Source organism: Rhea pennata, unplaced genomic scaffold, assembly GCF_028389875.1.
Source record: "Rhea pennata isolate bPtePen1 unplaced genomic scaffold, bPtePen1.pri scaffold_32, whole genome shotgun sequence".
Classification (NCBI taxonomy): domain Eukaryota; kingdom Metazoa; phylum Chordata; class Aves; order Rheiformes; family Rheidae; genus Rhea; species Rhea pennata.
The window spans coordinates 3,022,536-3,045,851 of NW_026907679.1; the positions used below are offsets into that span (position 1 = coordinate 3,022,536).

A 23,316-nucleotide genomic window follows, 5' to 3' on the forward strand; every position below is an offset into this window, starting at 1 on the left:
AAAAAAGAGCCACAGGTGGAAGAGGGTTCAGTGAGGTATTATTGGCAAGAACTCAACCCCCACAAGTCTCTGTAGCTGGTTGGGCTTCATCAGAGGATACTCAGAGAGCTGGCCAATATCGTAACAAGGCCAGTCGCTATCATCCCTGCAAGGCTGTGGAGATCAAGCGAGGTCCCAACAACTAGAAAGAGGAATCTGTGCCCATCTTCCAAAAAGGCCACGAGGACAACTTGGGGAGCTGCAAGCTCTTCAGTCTCATTTTGGTGAGGAACGTTTCATGGAGTGAGTCCTCTTGTTGTCCAAAATCTGGGTTCTGTTACCTGGTGTGCAAGTAACCAATAGACACACAGGGTCGAGATATTTATTTGCTTAATTTCTGCACAGAGATGGGTGCTAGGTGTTAGATCCACAAAGCTAGCAAACCTTCTCCCCCTCTCATTCTTCATTTATACACACTTTTCAGGGAGCACTTTATACAAATCTTTCTGTTGGTTACAGTTTCATTACCTCAGGTAATTGCTCTGCGCTTGCACTTTCACATTCCTGCTAATTAGCATAGGAAGCGAAGAAGAGGCGGTAACATCATTATCATGTCATTTCCATCTCATTTTTCATTTAAGGGTGCGAAGTTTAATATGTTAATAAGCCTTAATGAACCTAAGGTCACTCCTGGGTTATTCTGCTCTTTTTGTCTTACCTACCCCTCGCAATCTTCAAAGCGCTGTGGTTTCATCAAGGTTATTTAGCCAGAATTAACTGCTCCTTACTCCAGTGATGGATCTGTCCTTGGGACCACCACTGCAGGAGTAAAGCAGTCATTTGCAGTCACTGAAACTCCTTTCTTCAGTGTTCAAGGCAGATAGCCTGCTGTTGGGGGTATTTGGCCACCCCTTCACCCCATGACTTTGACTATCATAACAACGGAGCAGAACTGAATCCTGCAGCAGCTAAAAGTTAAGGACTGAGAGTATGTGAGGAGAATGGTAACTGGCCTAGTGACCCCACCTCCATGTTTGCCTGAAGGATATAAATAAATTGGTTGTTGTTTTATTAATCTCTTACTTTGCTGTAAAGGTCGTGGGGAAGGATGATTGGATCCATCCTTTCCATGTCAGGAAATTACCACCTTCCCAGAACAGTGAGACCTTTACCCAGGAAGATAAAGCCATGCTAGATCATAAAAAATGAAGGAATTTCTGGTACCTGTTGCACTTGTTTCCTTTCCAAGGCCTTGTGGACATGTGAGTCTCTGGTTGCTTGGCTGAGCCAACCATCTCAGAGCATAAACCGAGGACATTTTCCTCACTGGTGTCTTCATCATCCTTACAGGAGTGCCCTCCTCCTGAATGCTGCTCCAAGGGGGGAAGGATTAAGATACCACCGACACGGGTGGCTCTGGGTGACATGTAATAATTGTGGTTCTTGTGACCCTCGTTGGTGTGACCCATGTTACCGAGGCCAGGGGATGAATAACTCTCAAGGCTGGAGTTGGGGAAAGGTAAGTAGGCCAGGGGCAGCAGAACAAATTAACTGGTGTTGTTCCTGCCCATCGCATCAGCCCCAGGCTATAGAGGCTGGAATAGGTGCAATAACATTATCAACTAACTAATGACTCTATTCAAATTATCAAAATGATTAGGCTGCTAATAAGTTTACTTAGTGTTCGGGTGGCCCATTCCAAATATCCATAATGCAGCCTGAGATTATGTCTAAATAATGTCTCCTGTGCAGCCTTACTGCCCTGGAACCCACATGCACGTTCCCCGTTTAGTCAAGCTGGGTCCCAGAGATGTCCACTAATTTTATAATTGTTTGTATGGAACATTCTTGTGCTTGACAGGTGCAGTCCTTACTGAGCTACTGGCTTTCCTGAGCTCCTCAGTCCTTCAGAGCTGCCTCCCGTTATCCATCCCATGGAAGAGCTCCATACAACCAAGCCACCCATCCACATACAGGGGATCCTCCTCCTCATCTTCTCTGGCAGTCTCTACTGAAGAACTTGCACCCTGCCATTGAAGGACTCCAGTCATGCGAGTGATCCCACCAGTTACTCCAACCCTGTGGCAGTCCTGTGACAGCTCATTCATCTCCATTGGCTCCTGCCTGCACCTCAGGCTGCATACATTTGCATATTAGTTGGCTTCACCACCTCAGCTGTGGCACTGATGGAAGATTTGTCACAAGAAAACATGTTACCAAGGATCTTTAGTATGCAAAGGCTTTGATTGCAAGTGGTGACATGCTAGCATGGATAGCAGGTGGCAGTGTAATGATGAAAGGGGTTCCCACTAACAGAACAAATCCTACAGTGCCCAAGGCGAAGAAACAGAGCTGGGTTGTGCAGGAATGTCAGGCGAGGGGTTGACTGCCCAAGCTAACTCTGCAGCACCATTGCACCTGTGACAGATTTCTTGAACTAATCTCCAGGAAGGACATGTTGCCATTGAAGATGTCCCAGGGCCTTGACAGCCTATGATCCAGCCACCCTGATGTCATCATTAGTCCAGTCCTAATTCATATCATCTGGTGGGGTCAGAAGAGGTTCAGGTGAGGAGAGCAAGAAGGATTTGAGAGTGCAGAGATCAGCACAGAGACCTTGCTGTGATGTGCCTCCCATTTGTGCAGTACACATGGATGTAGACAAGATGGGCTTTGCCTAAAGACAGTGGTGGGATTCATTTGTCTGGGCAAATGTAGGAAGCCAAACATGCTCTGGGGCACATGCCCAGCACGGACTCCAAAGGGATGTGGTTTTCCCTAAGGTCTCATGCGGTATCTGCTACAGACATACGGTTGTCCTGGACACTTGAGCATCTGACATGGCCCTGCCACCCTATTTTATGTCAATAAATCAAGTGTCTCCACTGAATCACATTGGCTTTTTGTAACACTGGAATCTGCCTGTGTCTCGGCTTCATAGTGAGCGGAGCTCTAGTCATAGTAGGCATCTAGTGTCATTTCAGATGGTCAAGGAAATTCACCACCTGGCCCTATGCTGATGGTCCAGAAGGATGCGGGTGTCCTGGTTGCTCCATCAGAGCAAGGAGACAAAGGCACATACCTAAGACCAACTCTGTCTCTTCAAATGTCACCAGCTGTTTGCATATGAGCAACTGACTTCCACCCTCCATCTCCAGGGATTGTAATGGGAGCTTAGACAAGGAGCTTGCTTGCAGACCTCTAGGTTATGCTCACTTCAGCTTAGGCAAGGGGCATCCCACCTCCTATGTGCTTGTGACATTCACAGGAAGGAGCTGAATCCCACTGCTTCCCAGTGGCTTCTGAACAGGCATGAGATGCCCAGATTGATTCATCTGAAGGAAAGCTGAACCATGGGAAAATGAGCTCCCTTCCTGCCTCCTTCTCGGTGTCCTGCCTAGTTAAGATACGGGAGTATGGATTTCCAGGGTAGGACATTTCTGTGTCTCCTAGATGACCATCCTCTGATGAAACAAGTGACAACACTGTAACTGGTCTCTCTGAACTCTTTAGAGAGAGACCAAAGGTGATTATTGTGTTTTACTTTCGTGAACAATTCCCAGGAGGAGGGAGCACAGGGGACAGAGAAAGTCATGCCTTCAGCTGGGCCACTGTTGACTGGACAGAGCAGGCTGCTGGGGTGGAGGGAGCTCATGGCAACCAGACAGCAGTGCTGAGAGACAGCTGTGTGCAGGAGCAGCAGCTCCTCTGCTAAGAGCAGCAGGGCTCCAAGCACTGCCTGCAATTGCTGACCTGAGAGGAGACAAGGCTGACAGTGAGATGTGAAAGGCAATGTGGAGCAGGAGGCCATGGGAGAGCTCATTGCTGGAGAAATTTTCACAGGTCTTGACATGGTAAGTCTGGCTGAGGGGCAGTGCTACTGAGGTTCCTGGGGGGGTCTTCTAAACCCATTCCATCCCAAGACTGAAAGCTTCTTCTAAGGATTATTCTCCCGGCTTCTCTAGCGCTGGGGAGGAGGAGATGCTTTAGAGCAGGGATTCCTTGCCACACTGTCAGAGGGACAGGGCAGGCTGCTACTTTCTCCCAGGAATGGTGTAGGACTGTAAAGCTGGGACATGCACCACAATCTGCCCTGGGCTGTGATTCAGAGCAGTGTCTCTGCACCACAGAGGAAGGTGAAAAAAAGGCTCCATGAAAGGGAATGAGTTTCCTTCCAGGACTTTCAGTTTCCTCCGTTTGGAAGGGAGAAAAAGGAAAGAGTTTTCTGGCTTGGCAAGGGACTGGGACTCACTAACCTTCACTCTCAGAGATCAGAAGGTGTGTGAGAAAGGTCAGCAAAGCCCTTGGGCAGCCTCACCTCCCAGCACAGTTGCACCAGCAGCAACTTAATGGACTTACCAGGGTTTATGTGACTTGCTCCTTGGGACCTGCATGCAGAGATGCCCCTGGACAGCGCCCTAATCTGGAAGGTTTCTGTAGGGCAGAAATACGCGTGCAGAGGATGGGACAGGGTCTGTGAGCACTGACAAGGAAAAAGCATTAGGACAGAGAAAGCTCCCAGCAGGGACAGCTCCAGGCAGCAGAGATGGGGAGGGAATGAGAAGGAACTGCAAATAGAATCATCATGGGGAGATGGGTTTGGGCAAGTCTTGATCAGTCCCTCCAATGCAGACACCTTCCACTCGGCAAGTGCCCTGAGTCTGCCCTCCTATCCAGCAGAGTCTCTTCCTTGACATCCCTGGAGTCCAGGCCATGAGCTGCCTCCTCTGCAGCCAGAGCTGTGGCATAGGAGAGGGGCCTGTCTCTTGCCATGGGCCTGTTTTGTGGTGCCTGATAAAGGGGCCAGGAGTGAATGCTCTGCGATGTCACCATCTGTTAGGTGACATGCCCAGCTAGGTAAGGTCCGAAGTGCCCCCCTCTCTCTCTCCTTGCCTGCCTTGGCATCAGGATTGTGATGTTGCTCCTTGTTTCCACTCCTGTCCATGATGCTCCTGCTCTTCCCTCAGGCTCCTTGGGGTTCAGCATTTTCAGCTGCAGTGCAGACACTGAGGCTGCAAGTTGTGGAACAGAGGGGTCTGCATGGGAATGAGGTTTCCCCAGCCCCTTCTAAACTGTGCGGCTAAAGGAACTGCAGTGTATGGGGTTGGGAAATGAGCTGACTCTCCCTTAAGCAGAGCCCACCTTGAGTCCTAAAAGTCCTTTGACTCCTTCCTTGTGGTGTCCTGTCAGGCCATGAGCTGCCCTCCAGAAAGGCAGGGTTGTCTGGTAGCACCTCTGTGATATCTGAGAGACAAATGAAGAAGGTGCAGAGATGCTGATAGTATGGATAGGGTGGTGGGAGGCTGCCTAGGGGCACCTGAAAAGAGCCCTTTGTGTCCTTGGCTAGAAGGGGAGTGTGGAGAGCTCCCTCAGGTGCCTACAGAAAGGCTGAGAAGTTTGGAGACCTGCACTTTGAAAGTTGACTCCTTCGGGGATGATTTCCTCTCAGGACTCACATTAGAAATGCCAAGGATTTCTGTCTTTGTGGAACATTTCCCAAAGGTGATATCTAGAAGAAAATAAAATCCCTATGAAATCCCTAAAATTCTGTTCCTCAAACCTCATTCTTTAGAATTGGGACTGAAGATGCTGAAAAGATCTTCTGCACATGGTGAGTGCATTTCACCTGACAGAAACTGTGAATGTCAGGATTAGTCACTCCCATTTCCCTGTTCCCACTGCTGTACAGCAGGAATGACTCCTCTGAAGCCCATGGGCAGAAGCCAATGCTCCTCAGAGCTAATTCAGCCAGTGCAAAGTGCAGCTCAAGCAAGGGAGCTGCACAAAGACCCTCTCAATAAAGATAGAGACAATGTGGGGGTTTCTATGAAAACAGGAACGTCTGGGACTTTTTTTTTTTTTTTTTTTTTTTTTTTTTTGTCTGAAATGTCTCTCCTAACTTCTCCATGCCTTTTCTTCTTTCAACAGTCCCTCATGTCTGGAGAGAGCAAAATGCCCAACAACAGCTCCTTCACCAAGTTCCTCCTCCTGCCATTTGCCAACACACCACAGCTGCCGCTCTTGCACTTTTCACTCTTCTTGGGCATCTACCTGGCTGCCCTCCTGGGCAACGGCCTCATCATCACAGCCATAGCCTGTAATCCCAACCTCCACACCCCCATGTACTTCTTCCTCCTCAACCTCTCTGTTCTGGATATTAGCTCCATCTCCACCACTGTCCCCAAATGCATGAACAATTCGCTGTGGAGCACCAGGTCCATTTCTTACTCAGGATGTGCTGCTCAAGTCTTTCTGTTTGTCTTCTTATTTGCAGCAGAGCACTCTCTCCTCACAGTCATGGCCTATGACTGCTACGTTGCCATCTGCAAACCCCTGCACTATGGCACAATCATGGGCAGGAGAGCTTGTGTCAGAATGGCAGCAGCTGCCTGGGCCAGTGGTTTCTCTATGCTCTCCTGCACACTGCTAATACATTTTCAATACCACTCTGTCAAGGCATGACAGTAGACCAGTTCTTCTGTGAGATTTCCCAGATCCTCAAGCTCTCCTGTGCAGACTCCTACCTCAGGGAAGTTGGGCTTACTGTGGTTAGTCTTTGTTTAGTCTTTGGGTGCTTTGTTTTCATTGTGCTGTCCTACGTGCAGATCTTCTCTGCTGTGCTGAGGATCCCCTCTGAGCAGGGCCAGCACAAAGCCTTCTCCATTTGCCTCCTACACCTAGCTGTGATCTCCCTGTTTGTCAGCACCTCCTTTTTTGCCTACCTGAAGCCCTCCTCTGTCTCCTCCCCAGCTCTGAATCTGGTGGTGGCTGTTCAGTATGCAGTAGTGCCTCCAACACTGAACCCCCTCATCTACAGCTTGAGGAACAAGGAACTCCAGGATACCCTGAGGAGAATGATTTCATGGACATTTTTCAGCAGCAGTAAAATTGCCTTTGCTCTCCACAAATGACTCTTCCTATGTTCCATACCAGGACTGAACTTTGTTTTTTTTTTTACTTTATTATTGCTATTGTTACTATTAGTAGTGGTATTTATTATCACGTTGTTGTATAAGTGCTTGGATTCATTCTGCCTCTACTGAGACTGCTCTATCACACCTGGTGAAGTGTAAAATTGTTTCTGACACTGGGTCAGAGCTGACCCTATCACAGTATCTCTGTAATAAAGCAGATTCTACCCAGTGCAGACCCTGAAGTTAGAGATTCCTACAAAGATGGTGTCAAGAATAGACCCAAGGAATTACGCAACAAAAGGGCCTATAGTGCAGAGTCCTCTTTGAGTTCAGGAGCTGTGCCTGGAGAGGGGACTGTGAGGTGACTTGCAGCTGAGCAGCTGATGGGGCACCAGCAGGTCCATGGCTGGGCTATGTGCTTTGGAGCTCACTTCTGCCAGAGCAGCTGAGAGGTCAGCATTTGTTCCGTGGCTGGGGGAGTTATCGTGAGGTGCTAGCTGTCTCAGAGGCTTATTGACCAGTGATAGAAACATGTCTGTGGTGGTGACTGGGAGGTCATCTCCTTCTGGGTCCCTGAGAGCCCAGCAACTGGCAGATAGGCATGGATGTCGATTAGGAGGTCTCTTTTATTAGAGGACCTGATAGGCCAGCAGTAGCAAATGGTTGGGGAAGTTATCTTGAGAAAACTGATGACTTGGAAGCCCCTAGGCCAGCAGCAGGGACCTGCTGGGGGTATACGCTTGTGAGGGCATGTGAGCAAAAGAGAGAGACGAGAGCTGGCATGGTGAGCCCTTGGGAGAGCACTTCCTCTCTGCTTCCTGGAGGTGACAAGGGAGCAGGTACATGGCTGTGGCTGGTTGTTCACAGGCAGTGCCTGTTGCAAGGCCTTGAAGGACACGAAGGGAATGGGAGGGCAGGAGAGTTGGGCTTTGTGTGTTTTGGGGACCTTGGTGGGTCAGCTGCCTGCTGCAATTTGTAGTCCTGTCCCTGATATGTCCCTGCTGCAGAGGTGCATGTTAACTGGCCAGCCTTTGGGGAGGCATCAGGGTGGTGGATGCAGCATTTAACAGTGGCCACGTTCCCTGTAGTGGGGACGAGTGTGACCCCAGTGGAGCAGTGCTTTGCATGCAGCGCTCTACTAAGATGGGGAGGAAAGGACTAGACCTAGGGATTTGTGCTGGGGCAGTGGCAGTCGGCACGGAAGGCACCATTAGGCAGTCTTTGAGAGCAGAGCAGCAGGCATAGTTTGAGAGCTGAGGCAGGAAGTAGCCTCAGCACCAAAGCAGAGCAGAGAAGGTACAAAACAAGGTCAGGAAGCAAAGCCAGAGGAAGGCCAGGAAGAGGTCTGAGTACCAAATGGAGGCACAGCTTCTGAGTGCTTCCATCATTGTCTGTGACAAGGTGTAGGCACTGGTGCCTTCAGATGTCCTGCAATAATGCCCCCCGCTCTGCTCAGTAGCCATCAATAGCCTTGCTGCCCACACAGGGCAGCATTTGTACCCAAGGTCACCCTCCAGAGAGCCTGCAGAGAGCCCTTGGCTGCAGCCAGCTGTGTGCCAGCTGCAAAGCCTGGCAGACTGGCTGGGGCCTGGGAGAGTCCACCTCTTCTACTGCCCCAGGGCATTGCGGCTGCTTTGTGAGATGACACCACAGTGACCTCGAGCCACACCACAGGCTCCCCTGCCAGGTTCACTGGCCCAGCATCAGCATGCAGCACGAGGTCCCCAGGGTGCCATTCCTCATGCCGCCTGTCTCCAGGAAGCCAGGGCAGCTGGGCCTCTCTTTGTGAAGCCGCACATCTCCTGTGTGCGGCCAGGAAAGCCTGATGGGTTCCTTCCTCTGTGTTGCTGTGCACTAGGGTGTCCCTGTCACCGCAGAAAAAGCAGGAGTCCAGTCACATCCTGGTATGGTGAACTGGCTTCTCCCACAGCCAAGAAAGCAGCCAGGTAGATGCGACAAGCAGGGCAGTATGCCAGTAGCTGGGCAGCAGGGACCTCCAGGCAGAAGTGGCAGTGTTGGAGGTGAGGGGCAAGCTGAGCTGTTCTGGGCACCAGATCATGGCCCCAGGGGTCATGGGTGCCAGACCATCTGCCTGCCCCACAACAGCAGTGCCAGGGCCCTAGCCATACTTTTTCAAGCCCAGAACAGCAGCAGGTCCAGGAAAGCAGTGCTCTCTCCCCTGAACACGTGTTCACGATGGACACCACCTCTTGAAGGTTGCACAGTGGTTACTATGACTGTCAACATGAATACCATGCACTGAGAGTGCTGCTGCCAGGCCTCCCAGCTGTTGATGTAGGCAGTTTGAATCACTGGTGCATAGAATTCTCCAAAGGTCGGGACTTAAGCCACATTTCTGCAATAGACTCATGCAGCAAGCACTTTCTGGCTGAGCAGCTGCCATCAAGTCTGTTGAAGACAGTCAGCTCATGGTGCTAGGGGAGAGTCACAGATGTGCTTAGCTGCCTGTTTGAGGAAGAACTCAAGTCATCATTCACATTACACTCTGCAATACCCATGCAGGTGACCAGAGATTCAGAAGGTGTTGTCCCAACCAACCTGGTGAAGCACATGTGAGGAGGTTCATCTGGTTAATTGATAAAGCCTTTGAAATGTAGAAAAGTTCTGATTTTCCAAGCATCCTGAGCAGTGCTGGGAGTGGTTGGCAGAGGCACCATTTAGTGCATTCAGCCCCTCTACTAAACCTGGCACTCAGCCTCCTCACAGGCTGGCAGGAGTTTTCTGGGGCCTTGCACATGCACCGCTGTCTTCTTGTGTGCATACCACCTGGTTCAGCAGCTAGTTGCTACCTGGACAAGACATCTTCTTGGGCTTGCCTGGTCTCTATTCCAGGGACTCAACTGGATATGTGCAGGCCCAGAGATGGGAGCCAAGAACACATGCAGATCATCCAGTGTGTTCATGGCAGTGAGACCCAGAGTACGTTTTATAGTACCTCACCACCTGGCCTGTAGTGCCTGACCACCTCACCTAGCCCCTGCCCAGCCCAGACTGTGCCCCGCATGAGTTTTAGCAGATAGCATGCTGTGGGATCTTCTGGGGTCTCGTGCAGAAGACAGACCATGCAAGGCTGGCCTTTTCCCCTCCATCGGGATATGGAGACATGCAAAAGGATGGAGCTGGCCATGGACCACCTCATGGCTGGGATACGCTGCCAGTGCTGGAAGGGCTGGTCTGGGGTGATGACCGTGGGGCTGCTTCCACACTTTGGGAGATCTGGCGAGGAGTCAGTCTGGCAGAGTGCGTGATCGCAGCCACAAAGTGCGTTCCCTGCACACTGACCAAACTCCTGCCAGGGTCAGGTGTGGATATTCCCTTTGGTCAACAATGTCTGGCTGCTTCTCAGCCAGCAGCTGCTCAAGCTTAGCCCAGCTGAGATAGTTCTAGTAGATTTAATGGCCCCTTAGGACAAAAGTCAAGTCCCACCTGGGCATCAACCTATGCCTCCGGCAGGCTTCCATCAGTGACCCCCAATGCCAAGCAGTTTCTGAGGATCCCCAAGGAGTCTGGAGTTTAAATCTTCTATTAAATCTATCATGATTAACTCCTCATGAACCTTGAGTGTTTCTCTATGCTGATATTTGACACTCCTTTCCCACCTTGCAGTCACAGCATGCAGCACAGAGAAGAACCTGAGCTCTTCTCCTCTGCACTCGCCATGTCTTGGTGCCTTTCCCAGGAGACCTGCATTTGCCCTGCAAGCACGTAGCTCTGCTCCCACACTGCCATTCTCACACAGTAGCTGCCTGCTGGCATTTTTCTCTCCTGGGCCCTGACCAGCCCAGCCCAGCCCCTTCGTGGCTCTCCGCAGCCCCCCTGCCTCTCCCCAGTCCAACCAGCAGAGTAGCCCAGGCTGGGAGTGGCCCCAAAGCAGTGCTCACTACAGGGGGCTGTGGAGCTCTGGGCACTCACTGCCCCTCTGGGAGTGGGGTGGGGGGACAGAGAGGGGTGTCAGCTCCACATCAGCTGCTGGTTAGGCCAGCAATGGCACAAGGAAATGGAGGCCAGTCACTCCCTGTCTCCACTGCTCCCATGACCAGGAGATCCTTAACCCTGGCGGTCTCCAGCCCCTCTGGCCAGTCCCTCTCCCCAGGACAGCACGAGAGTCCTGACCCCAGCGTGCCTCAAGCAGCTCCAAGTGACAGAGCAGCCTGCCTCAAGCCGACAAACATAGAAACAGGTCTTCATTTATTCCTCCCCACAAGCACACCCTTGTTCCTTTGGTCTTCTCTGGAGGTGTCTCTGCTTCCCAGAGTGCCTTTCCCCAGGTGAGTGTGTCTGAGCCAGCCAGGCTATCCATTCCTGTATCAATTCCCTGGGCTCCACACAGCTCCCTGGTCTGGCAAACAGGCTGTGGTCTCCCTGGGTGACTCTGCACTGGAGATGCTGGTCAGGGCAGAGCCAGCTGGACCAGCAACACTGCACCTGACAACCTCCTGCCCTCACCAGAGTCTGTGGCTGCAGAGCAAGGATGGAGCAATCACAGGGCATTTCACATTGCTCAGCATGTGTTCAGAGGTGTCACTAGACCCAGCCCACTCCCTCTCCTCACACCAAAGAGCTCTGATTCGGTGCAATCCTTGGTTTGGCCCTTTACCTGTGAGTGACTCTACTTGGCTTTAGGAGTCCTCACTCACTGCACATCCCAGGCACAAGCTGCCCCTGCAGATGCCCTGTGCTCTCTGGGTGGCTCCATATTCCCTTCCAGAAGGATGGACATCTCTCACCAGCCCTCTAATATGTGTGACAGACCCCAGCAGACACCCGTTGACCACTCACCCTGTACAGGGACTCTGGGCACTCAAAAGTGAAGGCTAAATCCTCTCCACATTCCCTCACACTTCACCCAAAACAGCTGAAACACCTTAGCCCACGGAAATCCCAGGCATGGCAAGAGGGCCTTTTTGGTGCAATTCCCTGAGGACATTCTTGGCATCAGCTGTGGAAGAAGAGCCCAGCCTTCAGGCACAGCAGTAAGGAGATCCCCTTTTATTACAGAGATGCTACTTGGGAGGCCAGGTCTGGCACAGTGACAGGAAGATTTACAGAAGGCCTTTGGGTCACACAGTGTGGATTTCTGCCTCTGGAAAAATGGGAGGAATTCAACCATTTGTACACCTACATGATTATCAGGTAGAACTCCCACAGCACAAGAGTTGCCTGAGACAGACTGTAAGTGGCTTGTGAGGAGAGATGGGCAGCTCATTGCTGCTGAACTAGTAGCAGTGGAAACAGTTTCCTCACTGCCTCCTGGAGTTCCTTGTTCCTCATGCTGTAGATGAGGGGGTTCATGGTTTGAGGTACCACAGAGTACAGAACAGTCACCACCACATCCAGAGCTGGGGAGGAGATAGAAGGTGGCTTCAGGTAGGCAAACAAGCCAGTGCTGACCAACAGGGAGACCACTGCCAGGTGAGGGAGGCACATGGAAAAGGCTTTGTGCCGGCCCTGCTCAGCGGGGATCCTCAGTACAGCAGTGAAGATCTGCACGTAGGACAGCACAATGAAAACGAAACACCCAAACGTTAAACAGGCACCAATTCCTGTAATCCCAACTTCCCTGAGGTAGAAGTCAGAGCAGGAGAGCTTGAGGATCTGGGGGATTTCACAGAAGAACTGGTCCACTGTGTTGCCTTGGCAGAGTGGAATGGAAAATGTACTAGCAGTGTGCAGAACTCCACAGAGAAAGCCGCTGCCCCAGGCAGCTGCTGCCATTCTGACACAAGCTCTCCTGCCCATGATTGTGCCATAGTGCAGGGGTCTGCAGATGGCAACATAGCGGTCATAGGCCATGACAGTGAGGAGAGAATACTCTGCTGAAAACAAGAAGACAACCAGGAAGACCTGGGCAGTGCATCCTGAGTAGGATATGGCCCTAGTGTTCCAGAGGGAATTGACCATGGATTTGGGGACAGTGGTGGAGATAGAGCTGAGGTCAAGGATGGAGAGGTTGAGGAGGAAGAAGTACATGGGGGTGTGGAGGCGGTGGTCACAGGCTATGGCTGTGATGATGAGGCCGTTGCCCAGGAGAGCAGCCAGGTAGATGCCCAGGAAAAGCAGGAAGTGCAAGAGCTGCAACTCTCGTGTCACTGCAAATGTGAGGAGGAGGAAGCCATTCAGGGAGCTCCCGTTGGACATTTGCTCGGCCTTGGTTCAGGGCACTGTCCAAGGAGGAAAAGGCACAGACAAGTTAGAACAGGCTTCTCTGAGTAAAGCCCACTGCACTCCTCATAGCACTCCCCCCGCATTGCTTCTCTCCTTTACCTTGTTCAGCTTCTTTTCTAACCTGTGCTTTGTGTGTAGTGCCAGGACCTCTGCCCACGGGCCCCAGAGGAGTCAGCCTGGCTCTGTGGGGGGACACAAATGGAGGTGTCAGACTGCCCTGTATGTTTGCTGGGGATACCTGGGGATGGGCACCATGAGCTGAGTGAAGGGAAATCCATTCTGGTGACCGGGGAGGAACATTCTCTTTTCAGCACTGAGAGAGATGAATACAGCACTCAGGGCAGCTGTGTCTGAAAGCCAAGTTTGTTGTGAGGGATTCATGTTCCCCAAACTTGCCCTCTTGAACAAGGGTGTCTGTATCTGGATCAGTTGCACCAGCTCCCATTCCAGCAAGGAAAAGACACAGTGCAGAAAAGGCAGGGGCTGACCCAACCCTTCCTAGACATCTCTGTCCCACTGAGACGGAATCTGCCCTCACACCAGTTTACCATCTTCACAGCAGTTTACCATCTTCATTCTTTCTCCGGACACTGTATTTGAGTGGGAAGTCGCTGCCTCCTTAACCCCAGAGAGCAGGAGAGCAAGAACTAAACTAACACAGAGAGGTGAAGAAACAAGGAGCAACAAGGTGATGCTCCTACCAGAGGGAAAGCAAGGAGCGAGACACAGATAAGCACTCATGAAAGCTCACGAAAGTCTTCACCCTCCTGAGCACACCACTTCCCAGATGGCAACATCGCAGGACAGTCGCTCTCGGCCCCTTTGACACATAGTGGAAATGGGCACGTTGCAGGAGACATGCCCCTACCCTCTGCTGGAGTTGTGGCTGCTGAGGAGGGGGCTCATGCCCTGGACCCCCCGACCTTGAGGGTAGGGGCTCTGTAGGTGGTAGAGCAGACACAGGGGGCTTAATTAGAGGAAGCTATCTGCAATGAAGGGGAAGACAGGGAGATCTCCAAATTGTCCCCCCAACACACACACACGCACACACATTTATGCTTCCAGTTTTCTCCCATTCGCTGATCATATCTTAACCACTCAGAGCTTTTCCTCCTGGGAGCTGTCTCTCTCTCCCATGTCTTTTCCCTGCCAGCACTCTGCAAACAGTAGGTAAATGAAAGCACAGACTCAGCAGAGACCTTGTCTTTAAGGTAACCCTTGTCCCTGCCTTGACTGTCCTCTAGAAAAGGCCTGTTGGACATATTGTGGGGGTGAGCTGGAGCTGAGAGCACTCCTGACCCACGCAGCACCCTCTCAGCTGGAGAAGGAACATGCACTGCTGAGGGTCACTCCTCTCACCTGGAGCTTCTTCCCACAGCACTGTGGGGAGCCCCCTGGGCAGGCTGAGTACTGACCCTCGCAGGTGGCACAGTCTCTGCCCTGGACACACAAGACTCTGGGGTGCAGGGTCACTGTTCTGAGTCACAAACCTGGGCAGATCTGGCTGCACTCCCTGGCTTCACAGCCCTGCACCGTCCCATCTTGCCCCATCCCTCTGGCTGTACACCAATGAATGCCTGCTCTAAAGCACCACCTACTCCACACAAGAGAAGCTGGGAGAGCTGCCCTGAGAGACCCTTTCAGCTGTGGAAGGTTCCAGCTGCAGAAGAACCTGCCAGGAACCACAGCAGCAATGTGGCCCTGCAGCCAGAGACTTACTGTGTGAACGGCTGTGAAGATCTCTCCCTGTAGTGACCTCTCAGCTGTCCTCCCCTTCCCAATCATCTTTAGCTTCTGAGTCACTCATCTCATCCTGGTGCCTGCAAGCAGTGCCTTGAATCTTGCTGCTCCTTTAAAAGGAGCTGCTCCTGGACACAGGTGTCTCTCTGCAGTGTCTGCCAGGTTGCCATGGGCTCCTGCAGTCCCAGGAGTAAGGCCCAGCTCAGGAGCAAAGATCCAGCTGAAGACATGACTTTCTTTGTCCCCTGCACACCCTCACGATGTTCCCAGGGCTCCAGGGCTGACAGTTCCTGAAAGGTCGCAAGGTCACCCCGGAGAAATGTCCACTGAAGTAGACTAAAGGCTTTTCCAGTGGTCCCTGTCTAAACAGCAGGGAGAGATGTAGTCCAGCACTGCAGTTGGTCTCATCAGAGGATGGTTATCTATGAGACGCGCAAATGTCCCACTCTGGAAAGTCTGGCTCCCATCTCACAAGAAGACAGGACACCTACACAGGGACAAGGAGGGAGTTCATTTACTTGTGATTCAGGGACTGATTTGGAGGAGTTAGTCTAACCTACCTATGCCATTGAGAAGCACCTGGGTTGGAGTGGGATTCAGTTCCCTTCTGTGCACTCCCCAAACTCGTAGGACATGGGATTTGCCTTGCCCAAGTATGGGGTGCACAAAATGCCTGTCTGCATGGGAGCTCCTTGTCTAAGGTGCCATTGTAGTCAGGGGAGAGGGAGTACAGGAGTCAGCTGTGCACCAAGAAGCACCTTCTCACACTTGAGATGCCAGAGGTGGTCCAAGGCATGTGTCACTGTGCCTGCTCTGATGGAGCTACTATGAGACCCACATCCTTCTAGAGCATCAGCTGGCGACCAAGTGGAGATTCTCCTTGGCCATCTGAAAGGACACCTGCTGCCTACTACTGCAAGAGCTCTGCTCACTCTGAAGCCCAGACACATGCAGATCCCAACACTGCAAAGACCTTATGTAATTCTGTGCATGCACTTGATTCAATGCAATGGCAAGAGGCCTGCAGAGCCATGTCAGGTGTAGGGCATGCAGCACAACCACCATGTTTCTAGCAGGCACAGCACAGGACCTACAGGAAAATCATGCCCTTTTGGAGGGGCTGCTGGGCAAACACCCCGTGGCACCTTGGATTTCCTACTTCTTCCCAGATTCCCACCACTGCCTTCAGGAAAAGTCCATCCCGCCTACATCCCAGCATGCTGCAATGATGGAAGGCACATCATGCCGAGGTCTCCACACATATGCCTATATTCTCCTTTCTGCAAACCTTTTCTGATTCCCACTGATATGAACAGGGACTGTGCTAAGGATGCAACCACACCACGGCTTGATTGCTGGCTGTGCAGGCCCAGGGACTTTCCCAATGGCGCCTTGTCCTTCCTGGACATCCAGTCATTCCATCACAGGCCCTAAGGCCTGTTGGCCTGTTCCTGAAGTCATGGTGGGCATCAAATACCTCTCCTGCCACAGCTGCACAGCTCAACTCTGTTTCTGCCTGGCCTTGGGTACTGCAGGGTTTACTCTCTTAGTGGGCGCCTCATCATTACATCACTATCTGCTATCTCTGTCAGCAGGTGTCTGCTTTGAAGTGGGACCTTTGCATTTGGTGTCCTTGGCTCACAGAGACAAGCCTGTGCTCAGCCCTGGTGCCACAGCTGAGGCTCTGCAGCCCCAATATACACAAATGCACAAAGCCTGGGGCAGAAACAGCAGGAGCTAGAGATGCCCAGGCTATCACATTTTGAAGCACCATGATTCTCATGGGGAGACTTTAAGCTCCCTGATTATCAATGGGAGGACAATGCAGCAGGGGTCAAACAATCCAGGAGGATTCTGGAGGGTATGTGGGACAATTTCCTAGCACAACTAAGCCAGATATATCAACAAGGCTGATGCTTTCCCAGACTTGACACCTGCAAACAAGGAAGAACTGATCAGAGATGACCTACGCAGTGTCAGCCTTGCCTGCAGTGGCCCTGAAGTAGTGAAGTTCCAGATCCAGAGGGGAATGAGGAGAAAGAGTGGCAGAGTCCAGACTCTGGAAGTTAGAAGAACGGACTTGATCTACTACAGGGACTAGTGGGAGGATCCCATTGGAGGCAGCTTGGAAAGGCAGAGGAGCTCAGGAAAGCTGGCAGGTCTGAAAGAACAGCATCCTCCAAGCTCGAGAATGGCCATGCTGATATCAAGAGAGCAAGCAGACATCTCAGAAGACAGGCAGCTGAACAGAGAACTCATAGCTAAAAATGATAGAAAAATGTGGCACCCAGGAATGGGAAGCAGGGAGAGGCTGCGAAGGAGCAATTTAGAAATACTATCTAGGGAAGTCAGGAAGCAGCTAGAAAAGCTAATGCTGCTCTAGGCAGACACTTGCAAGGGATGTCAAGGGCACAAAGATGAGCTCCTATTGCTTGAGCAAAAGAGAAAGAATAACATGGGAAATGTTGGCGCATGGCTGAATGGGTCAGGGAATCTGGTAACAGCAGACACAGACAGGTCTGGGGAACTCTATACCTTTGCTTCAGTCTCCACCAACAAGGTCTGCCAGGCCACAGTGCCTGGAGTCAGGACTCCTGAGGAGAAAAACAACCAGCAGTGCCAAAGGCTTGAGTCAGAAATTACTTGAAAGACCAATAATGTATGGTATTGGATGGGCTGCATCTGAGGATGCTGAGAGCTGGCACTATCTTGCAAGGCCTCTCTTTATCTTCTTTAGGGTGTTATGGAGATAGGGGAGGTGCCAATGACTTCAGAAAGGCAAGTGTCATATTTAAAAAAGGCCGTAAGGATACCTGGGGAACTACAGACTGTTCAGCTTCGCTTTGATGAAGAGAATGTCCTGGAACAATGTCATGTTCTCTCTGACCACATTTCTGGGTAAACGAAGGAGAAAGGGGGGAAAGGGAACAGTCTGCATGGAGTTCCCGAGCATAAATCATGCTTCACCAGCCTGATGGCCTTCTATGTTAACAGAATTGTATTTGCGCATGAACAGAGAACACTGAATGCCAGTTTCCTTGAATTTAGGAAGGCTTTTGATGTTTTATCTCCTAGTATACTACCGTACAAGTTAGGACTTCATGATGTGAATGGGTGGATAAACAAATGGTCAAAGAACTGGTTGCATGACTGGTCTCAGAGGGCAGTGGTGAAGGGGTAGTATTTCCTTCCGGGAGAGACCTGTCCTGTTTAAAACCTTTATGAATGGACGGGAAGGAGCAACTTTCATCACATTCATAGGTGACTCCAAACTGGGTGAGGGGCACCAGTCTTATGCTGGAGGCCTGCCACTGAGAGGGCCCAGGACAGGCAGGAGGAATGGGCTGTCAGGAATCTCATGAAACCCAGCAGGAGAAATGCCAGGTCCTTGTACCTGGGCCACACCAACACCCTGCAGAGATACAGGCTGGAGACTGAGTAGACATGGAGCAGATCTTTGAAAAAGGACACGAGAATTCTGGCAGAGAGAAGGCAAAATATGAATCAGTCATGTGGCCAGGCAGGAAAGAAGACCAACAGTATCCTGGGCTGTACAAACAGGAGTGCCTCCAGCAGGTCAAGGGAGGTGATTATCCCTTTCTGCTCGGTACTTGTTATACAATTTGTACAATACTGTGCCCAGTTTTTGGCCCCCAATAGGAGGTCCTTGTATGAGGATGACATCAAGAAGATGCAGCCATGCTTTTCATTATGGTGACAACCTGAAGGTTGAGAGACAACAGCCATATGTTGAAGCCAAAGAGGAATAGACTAGAGGGATGGAAAAGTTTTTCCCCTGACAGGATGGTCAAGCATTGGCATGTGTGGCCGAGAGGAGTTCTGCTGTCTCCATCTCTGCAGGCTTTCAAGACTGGATCAAGTGCTCGGCAACCTCCTCTGAACCCATAGCTGAGGTGCTCACCTGAGGTGAGCACAATGTTGGGTTAGAGGTTTCCTGAGGTCCTGTGCAGCTTCAAAGAATCCCTTGGATCCACCAAGGGTCTTCTTTAGTCAGTGTTAAGGAGAGCACTCAGCTCTCCTTGACCATAGAAGTAACTCAGAGAGAAGCAGGCTCAGATCAACTAGCTTTGTGGTCCTGCTCCAGTCGGGGATGTTCTGACACAAGGCTACTTGGCAAGTATTCAGGCCTCCCTGAACTGCCCTGATCACTCCTTTCCTTCACTTTTTTTCCCTGTTTTTCTCTCCTACCATCCTCATACTTTCCCATACAAACACCTCTTTTAGCCCTTCTTTCCCTTTAGGCCCTGACTGTGCTTGCTTAGTACCTTCATTTCCCATTTCTGAGATTATTGCTCTTGTAATTCCTACTTTGGTAAGGAGGTCCCTTAAACTAGTACCTCCTTTTATCACTTCTACCATCCTGCAATTCCTTGCGCTCTTGGGTTGTTAGAGGCACCCCATCTCATGCACTTTGCGTGAGCACATACACACTAAGAGCTGACACAAAGGAGCTTCAGGCAGAGGGATGCGAGAAACTTGGGGATTCTGCCAACAGAAACCTTATGAAGTTCTGTAAGGAGAAGAGCAAGTCGTGCACCTGGGGAAGAGGAATCCCATGCATCAGAACACCTTGGGACCTTGTTGTCCCAAAATCTGGGTTCTGTTACCCGGTGTGCAAGCAACCAGTAGACACACAGGGTCGAGATACTTGTTTCTTTCATTTCTGCACAGAGATGGGTGCTCGGTGGTAAATCCTCAAAGCTAGCACACCTTCTCCCCCTCTCATTCTTCATTTATACACACGTTTCAGGGAGTACTTTATACAAATCTTTCTATTGGTTACAATTTCACTACCTCAGGTAATCATCCAGCGCTTGTGCTTTCACATTCTTGTTAATTAGCATAGGAAGCGAAGAAGAGGCGGTAACATCATTATCATGTCATTTCCATCTCATTCTTCATTTAGGGGTGTGAAATTTAATATGTTAATAAGCCTTAATGAACCTAAGGTCACTTCTGGGTTATTCTGCTGTTTTTGTCTTACCTACCCCTCGCAATCTTCAAAGCGCTGTGGTTTCATCAAGGTTATTTAGCCAGAGCTGGTTATCCTTTGCAGTACTGTTTTCTCTCCCCCTTGTCCTTGAGTCTTGTTAACTATTTGAAAGGTTTTTTTTCTCACAGTATTTCTCTACCACCACCTGCTGTTACTGCAAATTCACTCCAAGGTCAACAGCACAGACACAAAGGACTTTGGCCCCTTCTCTGCTGGAGCCCCCCTGCCCCCTCTCACAACTGGTTGATTTTGCCTGTCTTCACAGCATTTCCTGATTCTCTCTGCAGTCAACTCTGAGGATTTCTTCTGCTACTCAAGACCTGTGGCTACAGTTTGGAAGCTGATGAGTCAGCAGGTGTCACAGCTTGCAGGCAAGAGTGGGCCTCCTGGATAGCACAGCCCCGATCCCAGCAGCACGTGCTGGTGCCTCCCACCAGTGGGCAACCTCTGGGGCACCTACGGCTTGAGGCACCACACTGCAGGGCTGTGACGGAATGGAGTGATGAGAGATGAGATGGCACTGCAGAAACTCTCACTGCTGGTAGAACAGTGGGGAACTGAGTGATCGAAAGGAAACCAAGGCAGTTGTAGGCAATTCTGGATCCTGACTGGATCAACAGATGATTGGGCTTGCAATTGGTTTAAGCTGTGACTTCTGGGGAGAACAACAGTGCGAACTATGAAAGATTAATGCCACCCCCCAAGGTGTGGACCCTGCTCTGGGCAGTGGGACTTCCCCCAAGATTCTACCCAGTGAGAAGTGGATGCCCGCACTGCGATTCCCCCGTGACCGATGGGGCATCTTAATTCAGCCGGCTGGGAACAGGAAATTTGTCCTTTGGCTTCTAATGGGTCTGCAGTCATGTATGTGGGATGCCTCACTTCTATTTCTTTATTAATCATGGACGACTGCGGCAGCAAGGTACTCCCCAATTAAGGGAGGGCCCTGTGGCAGCTTACACGGAGTTTATACAGGATGCCTTTATCCAGAGAATGTTACTTTTTTAAAAAAAATAACAATCCCTACCATTTCATTAGTCAGGGACACGAGTACATAATACTTTTACCAACTTCCCTACTTTGGTGGCTGTAAACTATGTCTTTATTTTAAAATGTTCTCTCTGCCAAGGACGTAACACCTGTGTCTTCTTAAGAAACACCTGCTGCAGGACATGAGTTCCACCAAGGACATGCATTTTGCTCTACTAACTCATCACAAAGGTATAACCCTAGACATCCCCTTGTGCATAAAGCCTGCAGAGAGAACAGAAGTTGCATTGTGCCTACAGCCCCAATCCCATGGGGCTGCAGCAAGGAGAAACTCCAACAGGAGAACCAAACTGGCAATGAGCTGGGCAGAGATGGCCTGAAATGGCCCGATGCATTACCTCTACCCAGGAGAACGAATACTACTTGGGAACTACTATAGAACTATAGGAATTAACTAACCCCCAGAGCTTCACCTTCTCTGGAGCGCTTTGTGCCTTATTTATCATATTCCTCACTTGATGGAAGCCTAAATGCTAAGCTCTTCAGAATGCTCAGACTGTTTTGTTTTTTGATTTTTTGTTTTGAGGATTGACCTTAGTAATTGTGTAGGTGTTGGTTCAGTTTGACTCAGGTTGTGCAAACATTGTTGTGGGAAAGGAGAGAACGAGGCAGAATACAAGCAGGGGGCCGAAGAATGATGCTGAGTATATTAAAGGAAGAAGGAAAGGAAGAAGTGCTTGGACTAGCAGTGTCAGAATTTAATTCCTGGAGAAGAATCCTCCCTTTGCAGTGCTGGCAGCTTCAGCAGGTACCTGGAGCTACAGACCTCTGGCTTTGCTTGGTTCAGGTGTGGAAAATGTGGGGCTGTCTTCAGCCACAAATCTCCCAGGCGGCCTTTTCCAGTGAACCAGCACTCCTAAAGGAGGGGGGGAAAAAGGCACAGTGAGAGCTGAGAAGAGCACGTGACCTCCAGAGCCATGACTTCTGCCTGGGAAGGCAACTAAGGCCTCTCTCAGCAGCTTGTTCCATCCATCAGCCAATGAGCCATGCTGCCAAAACCTCTCAGTGAGCAGAAGGAGAGGCAAGGCCAATTCAGACTCAGCACACGTTGACCCTGGCCTCCCAGAGCTGCCTTAAGGAGCAGGGAAAGATTCCACTTCACCACCACTCTGCCAAGTAGAGATGCTGCAAAGGAGCAGCTGCAGGGCATACTGCTTCCTCACGTACCAGTCCAGCCCCACCTGGCAGAGAGGGATCACAGCTGTCTCTACCTTCCTCTTGAGCAGGGCTAAGAGCACCTACCAGCTCACACAGGACTTTGAGCACATGCCCCTGAAGCTCTCGGGGGGCTCTCTCTGGGGGTACCTGCCACAGTACAGTGCGGCCCACCTTCTGCTACAGCAGGCTCAACTTCTGCCCAGGAAGCAACTCAAAGGCACAGGTGAGCAACTTACAGTGCTCATCTCCAGCCAAGTCTTCTCCAGCAGGTTGCCATGGTCTTCACAGGCTTGGAGGCCCTGGTTGAGGCACAGCAGGCTCTGCTCTTCATTCCCCAGCATCAGGAAAATGTAGGCTTTCAGGTGGTAGACTCTGGGGTAGAAGACGGGGCTTGTGGAGCACCGAGAGAAAACCTCTTCGGCAAGCTTTCGAGAAAACAGCAGAGAGGTACATCAGGACAAGTCAGAGAGCCCAGCGATGGCTTGGCACAGAGAAGGGCGCCAAATCCCCAAAGAGAAAAACCAGCCACAAAGAAAGGAGGAGTGCACAGCTAGCAAGGCTGAGGTACCACACAAATCTCTCCTGAGCCCTAACACCTCCTATGGAGCAGGCATTTCAGCAGGATGCACTAGCTCATGGCTGAGCAAGGCTCTTCTCCTCTCCTGTTTGGGCCAAACAGTCCCACAAGGGAGTTCTCACATGCCCAGGAAGACTGCCTTCACCTGACTGCCTTCTCGGCCCCCTCTTGCTGACACCTCTGTTACAGGAGTCTTTAGCCACGTTGCTCCCTAAGCCGCTACCCTCTGGCACTACCCTGACTCCATCCTGTCGTGGCTGCTTCTACCTGCACAGGTCAACCCACTGCTGCTAGCAACACAGCTTTCCCCAGAGGGCCCTTGCAGCATGCCCCTCCCCTTCCTCCGCATCCCTCACCCTTAGAGCCCTGCGGCAGCTCTCACGGGCCCTCCACGAGCCGCGCTCCATGTCCTTTTTCAGCACCAGGCTATGGCACTCCAGGAGCCGGCTGCACGCTTGGCTGGCCACAAGGCAGGCGCCAGTGCTCTTCAGCAGCCTCTTGGCCTTTTCAAAGGGCTTCTGGAAGTTGTCCCACTGCCCAAGCCTTGCAAACCTACATTGTCCAGAGGAAAAAAAGAAACACAGACAAACACACACTCAGGCACATTTTGTAGAGATGAGCAAGTAACCAAGAGGTCTCCTAGGCTATAGGCTCCAGCCCCAACCTGGCTTCCAGAGGCAATGCATCCTCTAGGACAA

The 23,316-nt window shown here is 51.1% G+C and overlaps 1 protein-coding gene across 1 annotated transcript; it reads right to left on the reverse strand.

Annotated features, from left to right (window-relative positions):
- Window positions 1–12,116: 12,116 nt before the first annotated feature.
- LOC134154562 (olfactory receptor 14A16-like) lies at window positions 12,117–13,052 on the reverse strand. The gene has a single exon (XM_062601236.1). The coding sequence runs from the start codon at window positions 13,050–13,052 to the stop codon at window positions 12,117–12,119; it is 936 nt and encodes a 311-aa protein (XP_062457220.1).
- Between the last annotated feature and the right edge of the window lie 10,264 nt (window positions 13,053–23,316).